The following is a 13,804-nucleotide window of genomic DNA, read 5'->3' on the forward strand; positions in this document are numbered from 1 at the left end:
CGGCCGGGATCCGCAGGGAGCCGAGGGCGCAGCCTCGCCGCCTCCCCCGGACTCTCCTCTGCGCCCCGCCCGCGTCGCGCCCCCACTGCCCCCCCCCACCCCCCCCGCTTCGGGAGAGGGACCTCGCCGGGCAGCCTGTGGCCCGCCGGGCTCCGCTCCGCGCGGCGCCGGCAGCGGCGGGGGCAGGGAGCGAGCGAGGGAGCCCGCGAGCCCGCGAGCGGAGCGGCGAGGCGGGGAGAGGACGCGGTGCCGAGCCGGGGCTGGAGCGGCGGCGGCGGCGGCGGCGGGGGAAGGAGGACCCCACGGACAGACAAACGCACAAACGGACCGAGCGAGGGAGGGAGCGAGCGAGACTTCGCCGGCGAGGAGGAGCCGCTCGAGCGGCGGTGGCTGGGCGCTTCCCCGCGCTGCTGGGCGCTCGGCGCCTCCGCGGCCCCCGGCTCCGGGCCGCAGCTTCCTAGCGCGCGCGGGGCGCGGGGCGCGGGGCCCGGGGCTTGCTTCGCTGAAGGTAAGAGGGACGCGACCGAGCCTTCTGGAGCCAGGAAGTGCGAGGAGTGCTGCTCCCACGCCTGTTGCTCCAGCTGCCCACGCGGCACCCTCCCACTCCCGCGCCCGGGTGGGTGGGCGCTGGGGCGCCGGAAGGATTGGGGGTGGGGCCGGCGCCGTGGGGGAGCAGGGGGAGCAGGCAGCCGGCCCGGGGGCGTCGGTTCCCTCGGGCTGTGGAGCCACCTCCGGGCAGCAAAGCGCTGTGAGGTTTAGGGGTGGGAGTGTGAACCTCTGCCCTCTTTCCATTGGCCTGCCTTTCCCCGGGGGTGCCAGAGGCAGCGCCCCGGGATCCGGCGGCAGGTGGCGACGGCTTGCTCAGTCGCCCCGCTCTTTGTGAGGGGAGAAGAGAAATGGTTGAGGGTGGAAGCAGGTTTGGGGCGCTTCGTAAAGTTCTCCAGCCCGGCAAGTCGGCGGTGGGCTGGGGGCCCACACCTCTGGTCCTGCCCGACGCTGCTCCCACCCAGAGACCTCTGGGAAAGGTCTCTAAGTGACACCGGGGCCAATGCGGCCCAGGGGAGGGGGTTCGAAAGAGACTCCCTTTGCAAGATGTGTACATCGGGCATGGGACGCGGAAGGGACTGGCCAGAGAAGTTACCTGAAATCAACTAAATTCCTGCGCTTGCTTATTGTTGACATTTGAATGAAATCCAAGATGTTCTGCTTTTCTCCCGGGCAGCCCTGACATGTCAGCAACAGGCTGAGGTTCCGGCCCTGGAATCTTATAGCGAAGAGAAAGCTCCGTTGTATATCTTAAGAGAGGATGTCTGAACTTTCTCGTGATCCTAGGCACGATGCGATCTGTTTGTAAGACCGGGCACGGGTTGCTATGTGATGCATGTTGGTGTTTTGCATGAACGTATGTGATGGTTAAATTTACATCTTATTTACCATTACTTCAAAGAAATTTGGATATTTAATGTCTGTAGAAAGGGGGCCTGGGCGTGTATGAATTCAATGCAAAGCATGTGTACATTTCCTTATGTGGACATGTTGGCGCACCAGAATTGATGTGTTTGTTTTTCCTTGTTGCTACTTGAATGCAACAAAATGCAAGTACACAAGGGACCTTCAGAGGAAGAAAGATTAGTAGCTTGTTCCCTTTTGCTGTTGAGGAGGATTGAGAAAAAGAGAGTTCAGGAAATTGCCCTGGCCAACCTAGAAGTAGCACTGGGAGAAGAGGATCTGTATGTGTGTGGCCTAAGCCTGTACCCCAAGGATCCCCAGCTTAGCACCCTGTCAATTTTATGCCTGTCTACCCAAACCCTCTGGGCACAGGAGAAGGCCCTGTTGACTGTCAGGTCCCTCCCCTCCCCCCAGACTGGCCCCATTCTGGGCTAAGCGATTTGATGTGAAATTATGGAAAGTAAAAGTTTCTGGAGACTCTGCACACCCAGCACTCTGCGGAGATCATCAAAGGGCAGACCTTGGTGACCTGACGTTTGTTGCTGCCTTGTGCCTGTGCTCAGGTTAGGTGTCAATCCCCAGGATGGGCTGTCTGGTCACTTTGCCCACTTTTGGCCCTCTATCTCCCAAACAGAAGCTGCTTCACGGCGCTGAGTTTTTCCAGTGGGAAAATCTATTTCCCTTTTCAGGGATGTTTCGCCTTTGTCATTTCAGCACTCACCTGTTTTAAATGTCTCTTCCCTAGCTTCCCCCCACCCCCATCTTTCCCACTGTCAAACTCTTCTGCCAAAAACAAAAATAGCTTCAGATTTTTCATTTGTAAGGCGTCCACGTCCTAGTAAAACCTTGGCATTTGAGGCATGTGCCGTGCCATTGGCTGGAAATGGGGCCGCACTGTTGTGCCTGTTGCAGGAATTCATACCCAGGTCGGCTCCAGGAGGTGTTGGTGCCTGGGGCAGGGGGGTGGTGGGGGTGCTGTGGTGAGAGCCCCGGTGAAGCTCTACCTGAGCCAGGTCATGCCTGCTGGGCTGTGTGGAGGGTGGGATGGTGTGGTCTTGGACATGGAACCCGGGGAGACACCCTTCCTCTCCTTCCAAACCCAGACACACACACACACGTGCACACACACACACAGGCACACAGAAAGAAGCAGTGGGGTAATTGCTCCTTTTGGTACCTTTTACCAGGGTAACAGGGCTTGAGCTTCTGGAGTCAGTCTGGCTCTTGCTTGGCCTTCTTTGGGAAGATTTGTCCTGGATTAATGCATGGGATGGAGGATTGGCCTTGGGACCAGAGGCTTTTATGATAGATAGAGTTATTGTTTTTTCTTCCTCATCTCTCAGTTAGTCATCTGAAAGCTGTCTGTAAAATACCCATGGCCCTTGGAGAAGGGGAGATTGGTGTGGCGTGGAGAGGGGAGGTGGTGGGGCTCAGCTTGGCAGGGACAGGTACCAGGATGGAGGCGTGGGAGTGAGGGTGGAGCAGCAGTGGGAGAGTGGAAGGGAAGGGCATTGTCCTTGCAGGGTGCAGAGCTGCATGTCTGGCCCAAGCAGGGGGCTTCAGTGTCCTCCTGACTCAGTAGTCTCTTACTCTTTGCCACTTGTGCTCCCTCAAGGTCCTGCCTCTCTGAGCTCTATTCTGGGGTAAAGCAGTGATGTTGAGGTTCAGAGGTCCAGGGCCCAGGGTCTGGGAGCCTGGCCCCCTTTACCCTCCCGGGGGGTGACCTGGGGTTCTGTGGGTGAACCCAGCCTGAGATTGTCTTAAGTTCTGAGTGGTGCAGGTTGTGTTCCCTGTTCTGGGTACAAGTCTCATCAGGAACTCCCAGAATTCTCTTTGCTAAGAGGAGGCTCAGGCTACCTCAGTCCCCACAGCAACAAACCCGAATGCTCTGCTTCCTGCTTTGCTTGGGTGACTGTCATGAAGAGGTCTCAGTGAGACGTGAGCCTTGATGTCCTGGATCAAGGATTATTTGAGCTGAAGGACTCCTCACTGTCTCGTCCAATTCTCTCATTTTACAGATGAGGATTCTGAGGCCCAGAGAGTAATGGTGGCTTGCTTTCACAAATTCAGGAGACGATTGAAACTGGAATCCAGGGCCTCCTGACTCCGTGCTCTTTGCTGCCTGGGGATGGGGCGAGGGGAGTCTGTATCCTGCTCTCTTCTGTGCGGAACATCAATATTTGGCTACACCTAGGTCAGGAAAGCTCTTTGGCAGTGAGCTGATCAATGGTCCATTGGAAAAGCATCAACTCCTATGTATATGGACTTTAGCCGCTTTGAAGGAAGCTTTCTGAGTCTCAGCTCCTTATCCGAAACTTGTGGGCAGAAATGTCCACGTCATGAGACTTTTGTAGGGATAAATTAAGTGTTGCTGTAAAAGTACCTAAAACAATGCCCAGAGCGTTGTCAGTAAAAGTTCACTAAAGCTGAACTGGGAATTATCTGTGACCGATGTTTAAATTGTGGGCTTGCTTCCCAAACTTACCTTGCTCCTTGTGTGCCGAGGGGCTGCAAATTCTAGTAAGCCGAAGGAAGTCTAGGAAGTTATAAAGGTACATATCTTGAGGAAAGATACAAAATACACAGGATATTCCCAGATCTTCTCCCAGCGGCATGTGGATTACCCACCACCATGGGTGAACCCTGTTCTCTCCTCGGTTCCTGTAATCAAGAGCTCATCAGGCCTGTGCTTTTTTTCTGTTCTCTGAGTGGTGACATTTATATGGAATGCCATTGCTATTCCTTTTGTCTTCTGTGGCATCTGATTCAACTCCCTGTGTGAGGGAGCAGAGGGACCTGTGAATATTCTCCTTAGAATGGAGATGAGGAAACTGAGGCAGAGACAGGCTCCCTCAGAAAACTCAACTGAGAGCACGGTGCATCGGAGGCACTTCAATTGGCTTCTTTCGATCCAGAGCTGTCTTTAGAGTTTACTGTCTGTGTGGAGAGAATGCCCACTCTTGAAAACTCCTGAAATTCATTAGCGAGGCAGGGAGTGAAGCCGATGGGGTATGAATGGTGTCTATAAAATCAGGGCTTCCAGTTTAAGCACCTACTGATGCAAGGCACTCTGCTCCCTCCTGGGTTGTTATATAAAAATTGAGGTGTCATGTCCTCTGCTCTTAAGGAGCTTAGTGTGGGATGGGGAACACAGAACTGTACCCCTGAACTCCATATTGAGACTGCCTGGGTTGAAGTCTCTCTGCCTACTTATTACATCCTTTAGCTAGTTATTACAACTCCTCATGCTTCATCTTCCTTGTCTGCAAAACGGGAACCACAGTGGTGTCTAGCCCCTGGGGTTGTCGATGGGGTCAGTTGAGATGGTCCACGTAAGCAGGTGGTGCTGTGCCTGGCACACGGTCAGCCCTCAGTAATCATCAGCTGCTCTTCTTGTATTTGCAGGAAGGCCTTGAGAAGTAGTGCAGCCCAGTGCTGCAGGGCATATGGTGTGGGGTCAGACTGTCTGGGGTGGGATCCCTGTTTCACCCCTTTCTGGCTGGCAGACTGCTGAATTTCAGACTTCTTCCTTGGGTTGCTGTGAAGGTTATGTGAGATGATCCACGGAGACAGTGAGTGCTGTGGCTGGCACAGAGTAACTGCTCAGTTATTGTTTGACATGGTTATTAGTAAGACATGTAGGAACTGTCTGTGATCCAGGCTAGAGGGTGACGGGTGCTAGAGAAGAGGGGCACACAATGTGCTGAGAGCCCAAAGGAGGGGAGAATTCCTTAGTGGGGAGAAGGGGGCATCACAGAGAGGGTGAGGAACAGTGGAGCTCTTACAGGAGGATATTCCCAGCAGAGGGAAGAGTACTCAGAGACACCCCCCACAAGGTCTGTGCAGGGGCCCGTCTGTGGTCTGTTGCTGGGGGCTTGGATGGGTGCATGGGACATTTGGCTGCAGGGGTAAGCTGGGATCCATTTGTGCAAATGCTGAAATGCCAGGCCAAAGAGTTTGGACTTGACTTTGTAGGCTGTGGGGTAAAGCAGTCAGAACCATGCTTTAGGGCGATTACTCTGAGCAGAAAGGGTTTCTGGGGAATAGGAGAAACAGGGTTGGGGAGTGGGATGAAAGACAAGCAGACCAGTGGGAAGGAGGCCTGAGGGATTTCGCGCCTTGATGAGGCAATTGTCTCATTATTTGGCAACTCTTTGGGTGAAGCAGTGAGGAAGATGGCCAAAGGGACAGGCCTGAGGTTAGGGATGCATGAGCAAAAGGAGAAGAGCAGCTTTTTGCAAGGAGGTAGATTCAGTTTAAATCTGTCCAGTTTCAGAGGCATCCAAGTGGGAAGGTCCAGGGATGGCTCAGGAATGAGAGGAGGTAGGGATCTGAACAGCCTAGAAGAGCTGGGAGTCAGGAGAAGGAAGCAGGTTTATGGGGAAAGACGAAGATCAAATCCCATTACAAGACTCACCTCTGCCTCATTTATTTAAACATAGAGTCAAATCCACTGAATTCCGGAGGATCCAAATAATCCAGAGGTAGGACTGGTTCTGGGTGGTCCATTTAGGATTGGTGCAAATGAGTGTGTCAACCCCAAACAATTTCCCGTTGCTGTTACGTATGTTTCTGTGTCACCACATGTCTTCCCACAGATGGTATACATTTGGGGATTCAGAGTCATTTCACTATCATCTTTAAAAAGCCAGATTTGGGGAGGTAAATCTGTTTCCCAGAGCCAAAAATAATTCTCTGTGTCACTGTTCTCTCCATCCATGCAGGTGATGGGGAGGTGTGTACACGGCGTGGCTCAGTCAAGGCGTGGTGGGCGGAGGGACACGGTGGCCCAGCTCTGGAGGAACCTCCAAGGGTGGAGCGGGGCCAGGTGAAAGGGGCTGGCATGAGAAAGAGTATTGTTATGTAACCCGAGGGAGCTATGGATGGTGGGCAGATGGAGACGCGAGGCAAAGAATCTGGAGACGGCAGTGAGCGTGGATCAACTTCCTCTGGGAGGGAGAGGGACAATGCACAGAAGGCAGGTGAATCCGAGACTCCCTATACAGTGTGGGGAAGGTACACTGCCTAGCCTCACAACCTCTCCCATATCTTTCTATCAGAGATGTCATCTTTCTATCTGAGGGCCCTGATGGGACGCTAGGTTGCCAGATGTCCCAGAGAGTAGCACTCCACCAGGACAGCCTTCACCATGGGACTTGAGGGCAGAACTCCACCAAGCCCTCGGCCTACTGTGGTCACCTGCCATCTCAGAGAATTTTCCAAACATGGGTAGCCCCAGCTTCTTCCTCACCAGTGAGGAGTCGAAGGAATGTGTTTACGTGATCTCCCTCATCCACACCCCATTCCTGATTACCCTGGTGGGTGAAGAGCAAAATAAAAATTAGCATGTTTATCCCACTTTTAAATTCATTTAATGAGAACTCATTTGCCCTCTCCCAATTTAAATTCGTAATAACGCCATAACCTTTCAGAGCTGATTATTGCCCGCGTCTCCCCAGATCTTCCCGCTAAAGAGGCTTTCCCTCCAAATGCCCCTGAGCCTTCTTGGAACTTGACAATTTGTCAGGCAGTCAGCAACATCTGGTGATCCCCCACTGTTGCACTGCCTGGTGCTGAGTGCCCTCCCTACCAGGAGAGGCAAAAGAATCAAGTCCCTTCTCTTTGGTGATGACTTCAGTTTAATTAATTTGCCTTCAGGACTTTTCCTGTTTCACTCACCAATGACCCTTCCTTATGTCCCACTTCCTACCTGGGAGTCTATCATGGACTCACCCAGCTCTCTGCTCTCTCCTCTTGTCCCCCAGGGGTCGCTGAACTAACTCCAAGCTGGTGTGCAAAGTATCTGAGCAGTGGCCGGCCCGAGAGCTGGAGTCACCATGGCGGCGGGAGTTGCAGCCTGGCTGCCTTTTGCGCGGGCTGCGGCCATTGGTTGGATGCCGGTGGCCAACTGCCCCATGCCCCTTGCCCCCGCGGACAAGAACAAGCGGCAGGATGAACTGATCGTCCTCAACGTGAGCGGGCGGAGGTTCCAGACCTGGCGGACCACACTGGAGCGCTACCCCGACACGCTGCTGGGCAGCACGGAGAAGGAGTTCTTCTTCAACGAGGACACCAAGGAGTACTTCTTTGACCGGGACCCAGAAGTGTTCCGCTGTGTCCTCAACTTCTACCGCACAGGAAAGCTGCACTACCCACGCTACGAGTGCATCTCCGCCTACGACGACGAGCTGGCTTTCTACGGCATCCTCCCCGAGATCATCGGAGACTGCTGTTATGAGGAGTACAAGGACCGCAAGAGGGAGAATGCCGAGCGGCTCATGGACGACAACGACTCGGAGAACAACCAGGAGTCCATGCCCTCGCTCAGCTTCCGCCAGACCATGTGGCGGGCCTTCGAGAACCCGCACACCAGCACCCTGGCCTTGGTCTTCTACTACGTGACTGGCTTCTTCATCGCCGTCTCGGTCATCACCAACGTGGTGGAGACGGTGCCGTGCGGCACGGTGCCTGGGAGCAAGGAGCTGCCGTGCGGCGAGCGCTACTCGGTGGCCTTCTTTTGCCTGGACACTGCCTGCGTGATGATCTTCACCGTGGAGTATCTGCTCCGGCTCTTCGCGGCGCCTAGCCGTTACCGCTTCATCCGCAGCGTGATGAGCATCATCGACGTGGTGGCCATCATGCCCTATTACATTGGCCTGGTCATGACCAACAACGAGGACGTGTCCGGTGCCTTTGTCACGCTCCGGGTCTTCCGCGTTTTCAGGATCTTCAAGTTCTCCCGCCACTCCCAGGGCTTGCGGATCCTGGGCTACACACTCAAGAGCTGTGCCTCTGAACTCGGCTTTCTCCTCTTCTCCCTCACCATGGCCATCATCATCTTTGCCACTGTGATGTTTTATGCTGAGAAGGGCTCCTCTGCCAGCAAGTTCACGAGCATCCCTGCTTCTTTTTGGTACACCATTGTCACCATGACCACATTGGGGTAAGTCCATGCTGGTGGCCTGGAGAAGGGCAGAGGCTGGATCAGAGGGCGAAGCCCTGGATGGTATCAGGATTGGGCAGAGGGGGATGGAGTCACTTACCTGGGCTGTGGGAGCAAGGGAAGTTGCCTCATCGGAAGAGGAAGGTGCGTGAGTGATTACTTTGGGAGTAGAGGCTTGCTCTGCATTGAGCTTTCTTTTTGGAGAGGGCCGTGTATTTTATGAAACATGGAAACTTGTCACCGTTTCTTTTTTCAGCCATGCATTCTGTGTATGTGTGTGTGGGGGTGAGTGGTGATTGCTGCATTTTTATATGTATCTGTGCATATAAGGGCTGCCACAAGGAGATAAACAGGGCAGCAGGCGGGGAGGAAGACAGCTATAAGTTGGGTGAGCGTTGTAAGGAGGGTACAGATTTCCATTAACAGAAGACACTGGGAACACTCTTTTTGGATCCCTCTTCATCTCTTCTTTATAGTATATTTGCAGGCTGTTTTCTCTTTTGCCTCCCTTTTCTTTTCTGCTGCCGCAGATGCTCAAGGGCTCAGTAGCTCTGAGCAGACTTTCTCTAAGTGACTCAACTTGGGTTTTCTGCAAAGCAGGGCACCCGATTTGTTTTCTCTCACTCAAGGAGGAGCAGCCTTGCTTTCTCAGCCCAACTCTGTGATTAAATGACCCGACCTACCTGGACGATTGTGAGATGGTCTGAATGGGTCTTGTGGTCAGACACAGAAGCAGCAATGTCATCAGAGGGAGGGAGAGGCGCACGGCGAGGTCATGGCTGACTCCGTCTCTTCCATCTCCCTGAGGTCCCCTCTCCAGCTGAGGTCACAGAAGTGTATTTATGGTGCTGGGATGTGAAGCTTTCCATCAGAGGAAGGGGGCTCAGGAAGGAGATTACAATCTTCACCCTAACAGGATTAGAGCCGAGGGAGGCAGCCTCTTGGAGACATGTATTTCTTAGGGGCTTCTGCTTCAGCTGTTGGGAGTCATTGAAGCTAATGCAAAATCCCTTCACAATTCATATGCTGGGTCTATATTTGTTGGGGCCAGGAAGCGTTATATTGCTGATGGAGAATTCATGAAGCTTTTTATTTGGTCTTTGACAATTCGGTTGGTGGCATCCTGGTGAGTCGATTTTTTTTCCTAGCCGAAACCCTGTGGCGCTGGTTTCAGTTCTTCCATAGTGCTGCGTGTGCTTATTGGGAATGACTGAGCAAGTGAGGGGACCTTTAAAAATGATTACATTTGTCTTTCTGCCACACGGGAGGGAGGAGCAAGGGGTGTCCTTGTCCATTTGTGAAGGCCACGTTTGATGGGGGCATTCCCTTTACCTCTTGTCTGTCTGACGGAGGCCATCCTGCCCCTTCCTCCCATTCAACACACACACACACACACTTGCATGCGCACTTCTTCAAATACCGCTCCCACTCAGAATAGGTAAGAATATCTGGTCATCTGACCTTGTCCTCTTGGCTCAGGTGTCAGACGTGGGCTTTTGGGCACAGTGGGATATTTAGGGATCAAATGGGCTGGAGAGCTGGCCACCATGTCAGGAGAAGGAGGCACACTGCCCCTTCCAGGCCAACCCTGGCCATCTGTTCACTTTCCTGAAGGAGCCACACCCATGTCCAGGACCTCCCTGGACACGCTTCTGACATGGCTTTGACTGTCCAGTACCCTCAGGTGCCCCTTGATGGGACTCATGACATCCAAGTGGTGCCTCAGGACTGCCATGGGGAAGAACATGGGCAAATGGATGGGTGTCGGAGTTAAAATGGGATTATTTCAGAGAAGATCAATGGAGGCTTCAGTGGCCACTTGCCCATTGCTTTTTATTATTAGTATAGCAGCATATGTGTGTCTGCTATGTGTCAGCAGTGTGCTCAGCACTTTGCAAATATTATCTCTTTAAGTCTTCACAACAGCCCTGCAAGGTAGGAAAAATGCTGTACAACTTGGAAGATACAGAATGCAAAGCTCAGAGAGGTTAAGTAATTTCTGTAGTCACATAGCTGATAAGGGGCAGAGCTGATTTTCAGATCCAGTCTAGCTGTCTTCAGTGCCCTTTCTCTTTTCACCACCCCTCTGCTTGGCCCCATACCAGCTGGGCCCATAGGTAGAAATCAGACTTTCAGAGTTATTCCTTTTTTATTATATGCTTGGGGTGTCATAGTCTATTCTAGTCATGTCGCTATTCAAGAAAGCATCAGTGCCGTGAGTCCTACATGTCAGGCTCTGTACTAGGCACACAGGGATTTTTATATATAAAACATTTCCTTCTGCCCACTTTAAGTAATGTCTTCAAAATTCGTGGCTGCTCCCATAGCAAAATCCAGTGTTTTAGTGTGGCTGGAAAGACCACTGATGTCCTTTAACTCTCGCCCCGTAGAACAAGGGGCGAGTCCAGGATCAAGGGATGGACAGTCTTGGCCTCACATTTACTTTCTTGAAGGGGAGCAAGAGGACTCTGCTGGAGGAGGAAGGCAGAGAGGAAGGGAAGGATGGGAGAAGCAGGCTCCCCTGGCTGTGGGCCCTGGGGACTCCTTGCCCTGCCCTTCCCCATGCATCAAAATATCTGGCCTCTGGGAGGAGAAACTAATGGGCAAGAAAGGAAGCCTTTAGAAGAGTCTTCCTTAATCTCAGATAAGTGACAGGAAAGCAGGCTTTTTCTTCCCTTCTACCCTGGCTGGTGTAATTCCATGCTGGATCAGGTAACTTTGACTTTGACCTGAGTTAGCAGTTGGAACCATCACAAGGCTCATTGCTTGGCTATGCCTAACAGGTGCTTGGCAAAGCGCTTTTTAATGGATGAGTCAACGTGAATGGGGTGCCTTTTCCATTTACTTCCTCTGATACTGTTCTCAATCCCTTCCACACCTCCCTGTCCTCCCTCTATGGTGGACCCAAGATTTGTGCTCTGCCCCAGCCCTGGCCCCTGAGAGAGATGAGAGCAGCCTCCACGTGGTGTCTGGTCCATCCTCTGGGATGCTCTGCAGCATTGTTGGGGTCTTCTTGCCCTCATTTGAGGTCTTACCAATTCAACTTTGGAAACCTTTTCCTTTCCCCTGGCTGGTTTCTTTCCTGAGAACATTCACCGGCTAGTTGTGGGCTTGTTAACCATTCCAGAAAGCCTATCTTTTTCTTACTCTTCACTAGCACTTGAGCCCCAAGTAGCCATGGAATACCAAAGCCAATATTCTGTCATGTTCCACGTTCTGTCCGGCTGCTTCCAACAGCTCCCAGCAGACCCTCGGCTCTTCCTGTCTCTAGATCCTCCCTGCCCTAATCCTTCCCTGAGTTCCTATTTCAGTCTGGAGAGACTGTCTTCAGCTCCTTTGCAGAGCAGGGCTAACCAACAGGCCGAACGCTGCTGTACTGAGTGAAAGAGTTCGCTCTCCCGGCCTCTGGTTGCCATCTCTGTCTGCTTTCCCAGGACTTGCTGACGAGTTTCTCAGGTGTCCTCCAGGGAGGGATCTCCTGGAGCCAGTTATTCCCGTTTATTTAATATCTCAAAATACCTTAAGCACACAGAACAATAACAGCCCAACTGCCACCAAGGCTTGAGGATGGCTTTCCTTTGCAGCCTCCTGTGCTGGCAGGGGAGACCCCTGTGCCCAGCCCAGGTTTCCCTTATGCCCCCTTGACAGTTGAGCTCCCAAACGCACCATTAAAGGATTAATTTCTGTGCTCATAATTGATGCTATAAATAAAATAGATCCTCAATTATCCCGGTTAACAGAGGGAAGGGATAACACAGGACTCCCAATATTAAATAAGACCAACGTATCTAGTTTGGGAATGTATTGTGTGTTGTAGACTTTTTCAAAGCAGAGTTTTCTTCTTAATTTTGCTTAACTTTGCTTGGCATCACCCTTAGCCTAGACTGCCGGAGCCAGTCTGTGGGTGAAGCTCGGCTCGGGTGTAGGGAAGAGGGGAGCACGCGGGAGGAAAGCCTTGTGAGCCAGCATCCACGAGGGCCCTGGAGGGCAGCTCCGGCTGATTGGACTGAGGCTCTCTTGGTATCTTAAGGAGGGGGCCTAGGGCTTGGGCAGGGCATGGAGTAGCATTACTTCTGGTGAGACGGCCCGCTGCTGCCTGGTTGGCTTGGTTATATAATTGAGACTGGCAGCCTATCTGTCACCCCATGCCCTGAGATGAGAGAGCTTTTGACAGTGTCCAAAAATCACTTTAATGAAAACAGAATCGATTTTTACTTCTTCCAAGCACGAAGCAGCCTCCAGGTGATTTGCATTTCCCTTTAAAACGTAATCCTGGAAGGGGTCTGCCTGAGGTTTTCAGAGACCGGGACCTTGGCCTGGGAGATGAATACCGGCACACCACGGAGTGGGGTACTTGGTCAGGCTACCCCTAGTGCCAGAGGTGGAACCAATCTGAGATCTGGTTTTATTAACCCTTCAATTCCCAAAATTCTGGCTGCACCTTTGTCCACTGCCTCTGGGGCCCACCAGCTCTCCACCGACTCTCAAGCACCTTGGCCTGGGACCCTGGCCACCATGCCCACCTGGATGGTGGTGGGAAACTGCCCAGGGAGATCTGATGACAGTGCACTCACTGGGAATGAATGACCCCAAGGTCTTTTCTTGGTTTGACATTTCTTAACCAACAATTCTCTGGAGCTAGAATTCTTAAAAGAAGGTACAGACCCACATCCCAACAAGGAATCTTTCATTCATTCAACATTGATTGAATACCTGCTATGCGCCATGCAGCATGGTAGGCTCTGAGAAGACACAGGCACTGTAATTGCACATCAGCCCAATGTAAGGTACAGACAAAATGAATTGAATGAGACCCAGTTTTCTTCTTTTGAAACAAAATGAGAGACGAGGAAGAGCAGTAGACCAAGGGTCAGGAAAGAGGCCTGTTCTCATGTTCTTCCTGGCGCTCCAGGAGCTGCCCTCACTCTGCTCGGTGTCTGGCTAACTCCGTCCTCCTTCAAAGCTCAGCCCTGTACCCTCTCCTCCGGGGGGCCTTCCTGGCCCTCTAGGAGCTAGGTACCCCTCCTCTCGCTTCCCTTTGCAGCCCTTCACACCTCTGTCTTGTCAATTGCCGCATTTTATTAACTTTATCTGTCTGTGTGTCTTTCCCCCAGGATGTGAGCTCTTCAAGGGCAGATCTCTATTCCAAAGATCATTGTATGATTCGTGCCTAGCCCAGGGCCTGATATCTAGTGGGCCTCAGTAAATATCTGTTCAACTCACAGGTTTGTACCCCCGCTTACCCAGCTTTGGTTTTCTCGGTTGCTGATCATCTCCTGGCCATTGTACAAACCAAGGCAAGTGCCATCAAAATGTTAGCTGTATTTTCGTGTCAGGATCTTTGTGGGCAGGGCGAAGATGGGGAGGCCAGCAGGGCGTTCTCTAGTTCTGATCTCAGCCTTAGCAGGGTTG

At 52.6% G+C, this 13,804-nt stretch overlaps 1 protein-coding gene across 4 annotated transcripts in view; it reads left to right on the top strand.

The window, feature by feature from the left end:
- The first annotated feature begins 232 nt into the window (after window positions 1-232).
- The window catches only part of KCND3 (potassium voltage-gated channel subfamily D member 3), a 212,362-nt gene continuing 198,790 nt past the window's right edge, over window positions 233-13,804 (top strand). For 2 of the 4 annotated variants that reach the window (XM_023641416.2, XM_023641418.2), the window contains exons 1-2: window positions 233-508; window positions 7,215-8,392. In XM_023641416.2, coding sequence (XP_023497184.1) covers window positions 7,287-8,392 — 1,106 coding nt within the window. In that variant the 5' untranslated portion in view covers window positions 233-508; window positions 7,215-7,286. Of the gene's footprint in view, window positions 509-709; window positions 1,351-7,214; window positions 8,393-13,804 lie in introns of those variants that run through there. The other 2 variants (XM_070268524.1, XM_023641417.2) reach the window with 2 other exon arrangements.

The sequence above is a fragment of the Equus caballus genome, chromosome 5 (genome assembly GCF_041296265.1).
Source record: "Equus caballus isolate H_3958 breed thoroughbred chromosome 5, TB-T2T, whole genome shotgun sequence".
In the NCBI taxonomy this organism is placed as follows: domain Eukaryota; kingdom Metazoa; phylum Chordata; class Mammalia; order Perissodactyla; family Equidae; genus Equus; species Equus caballus.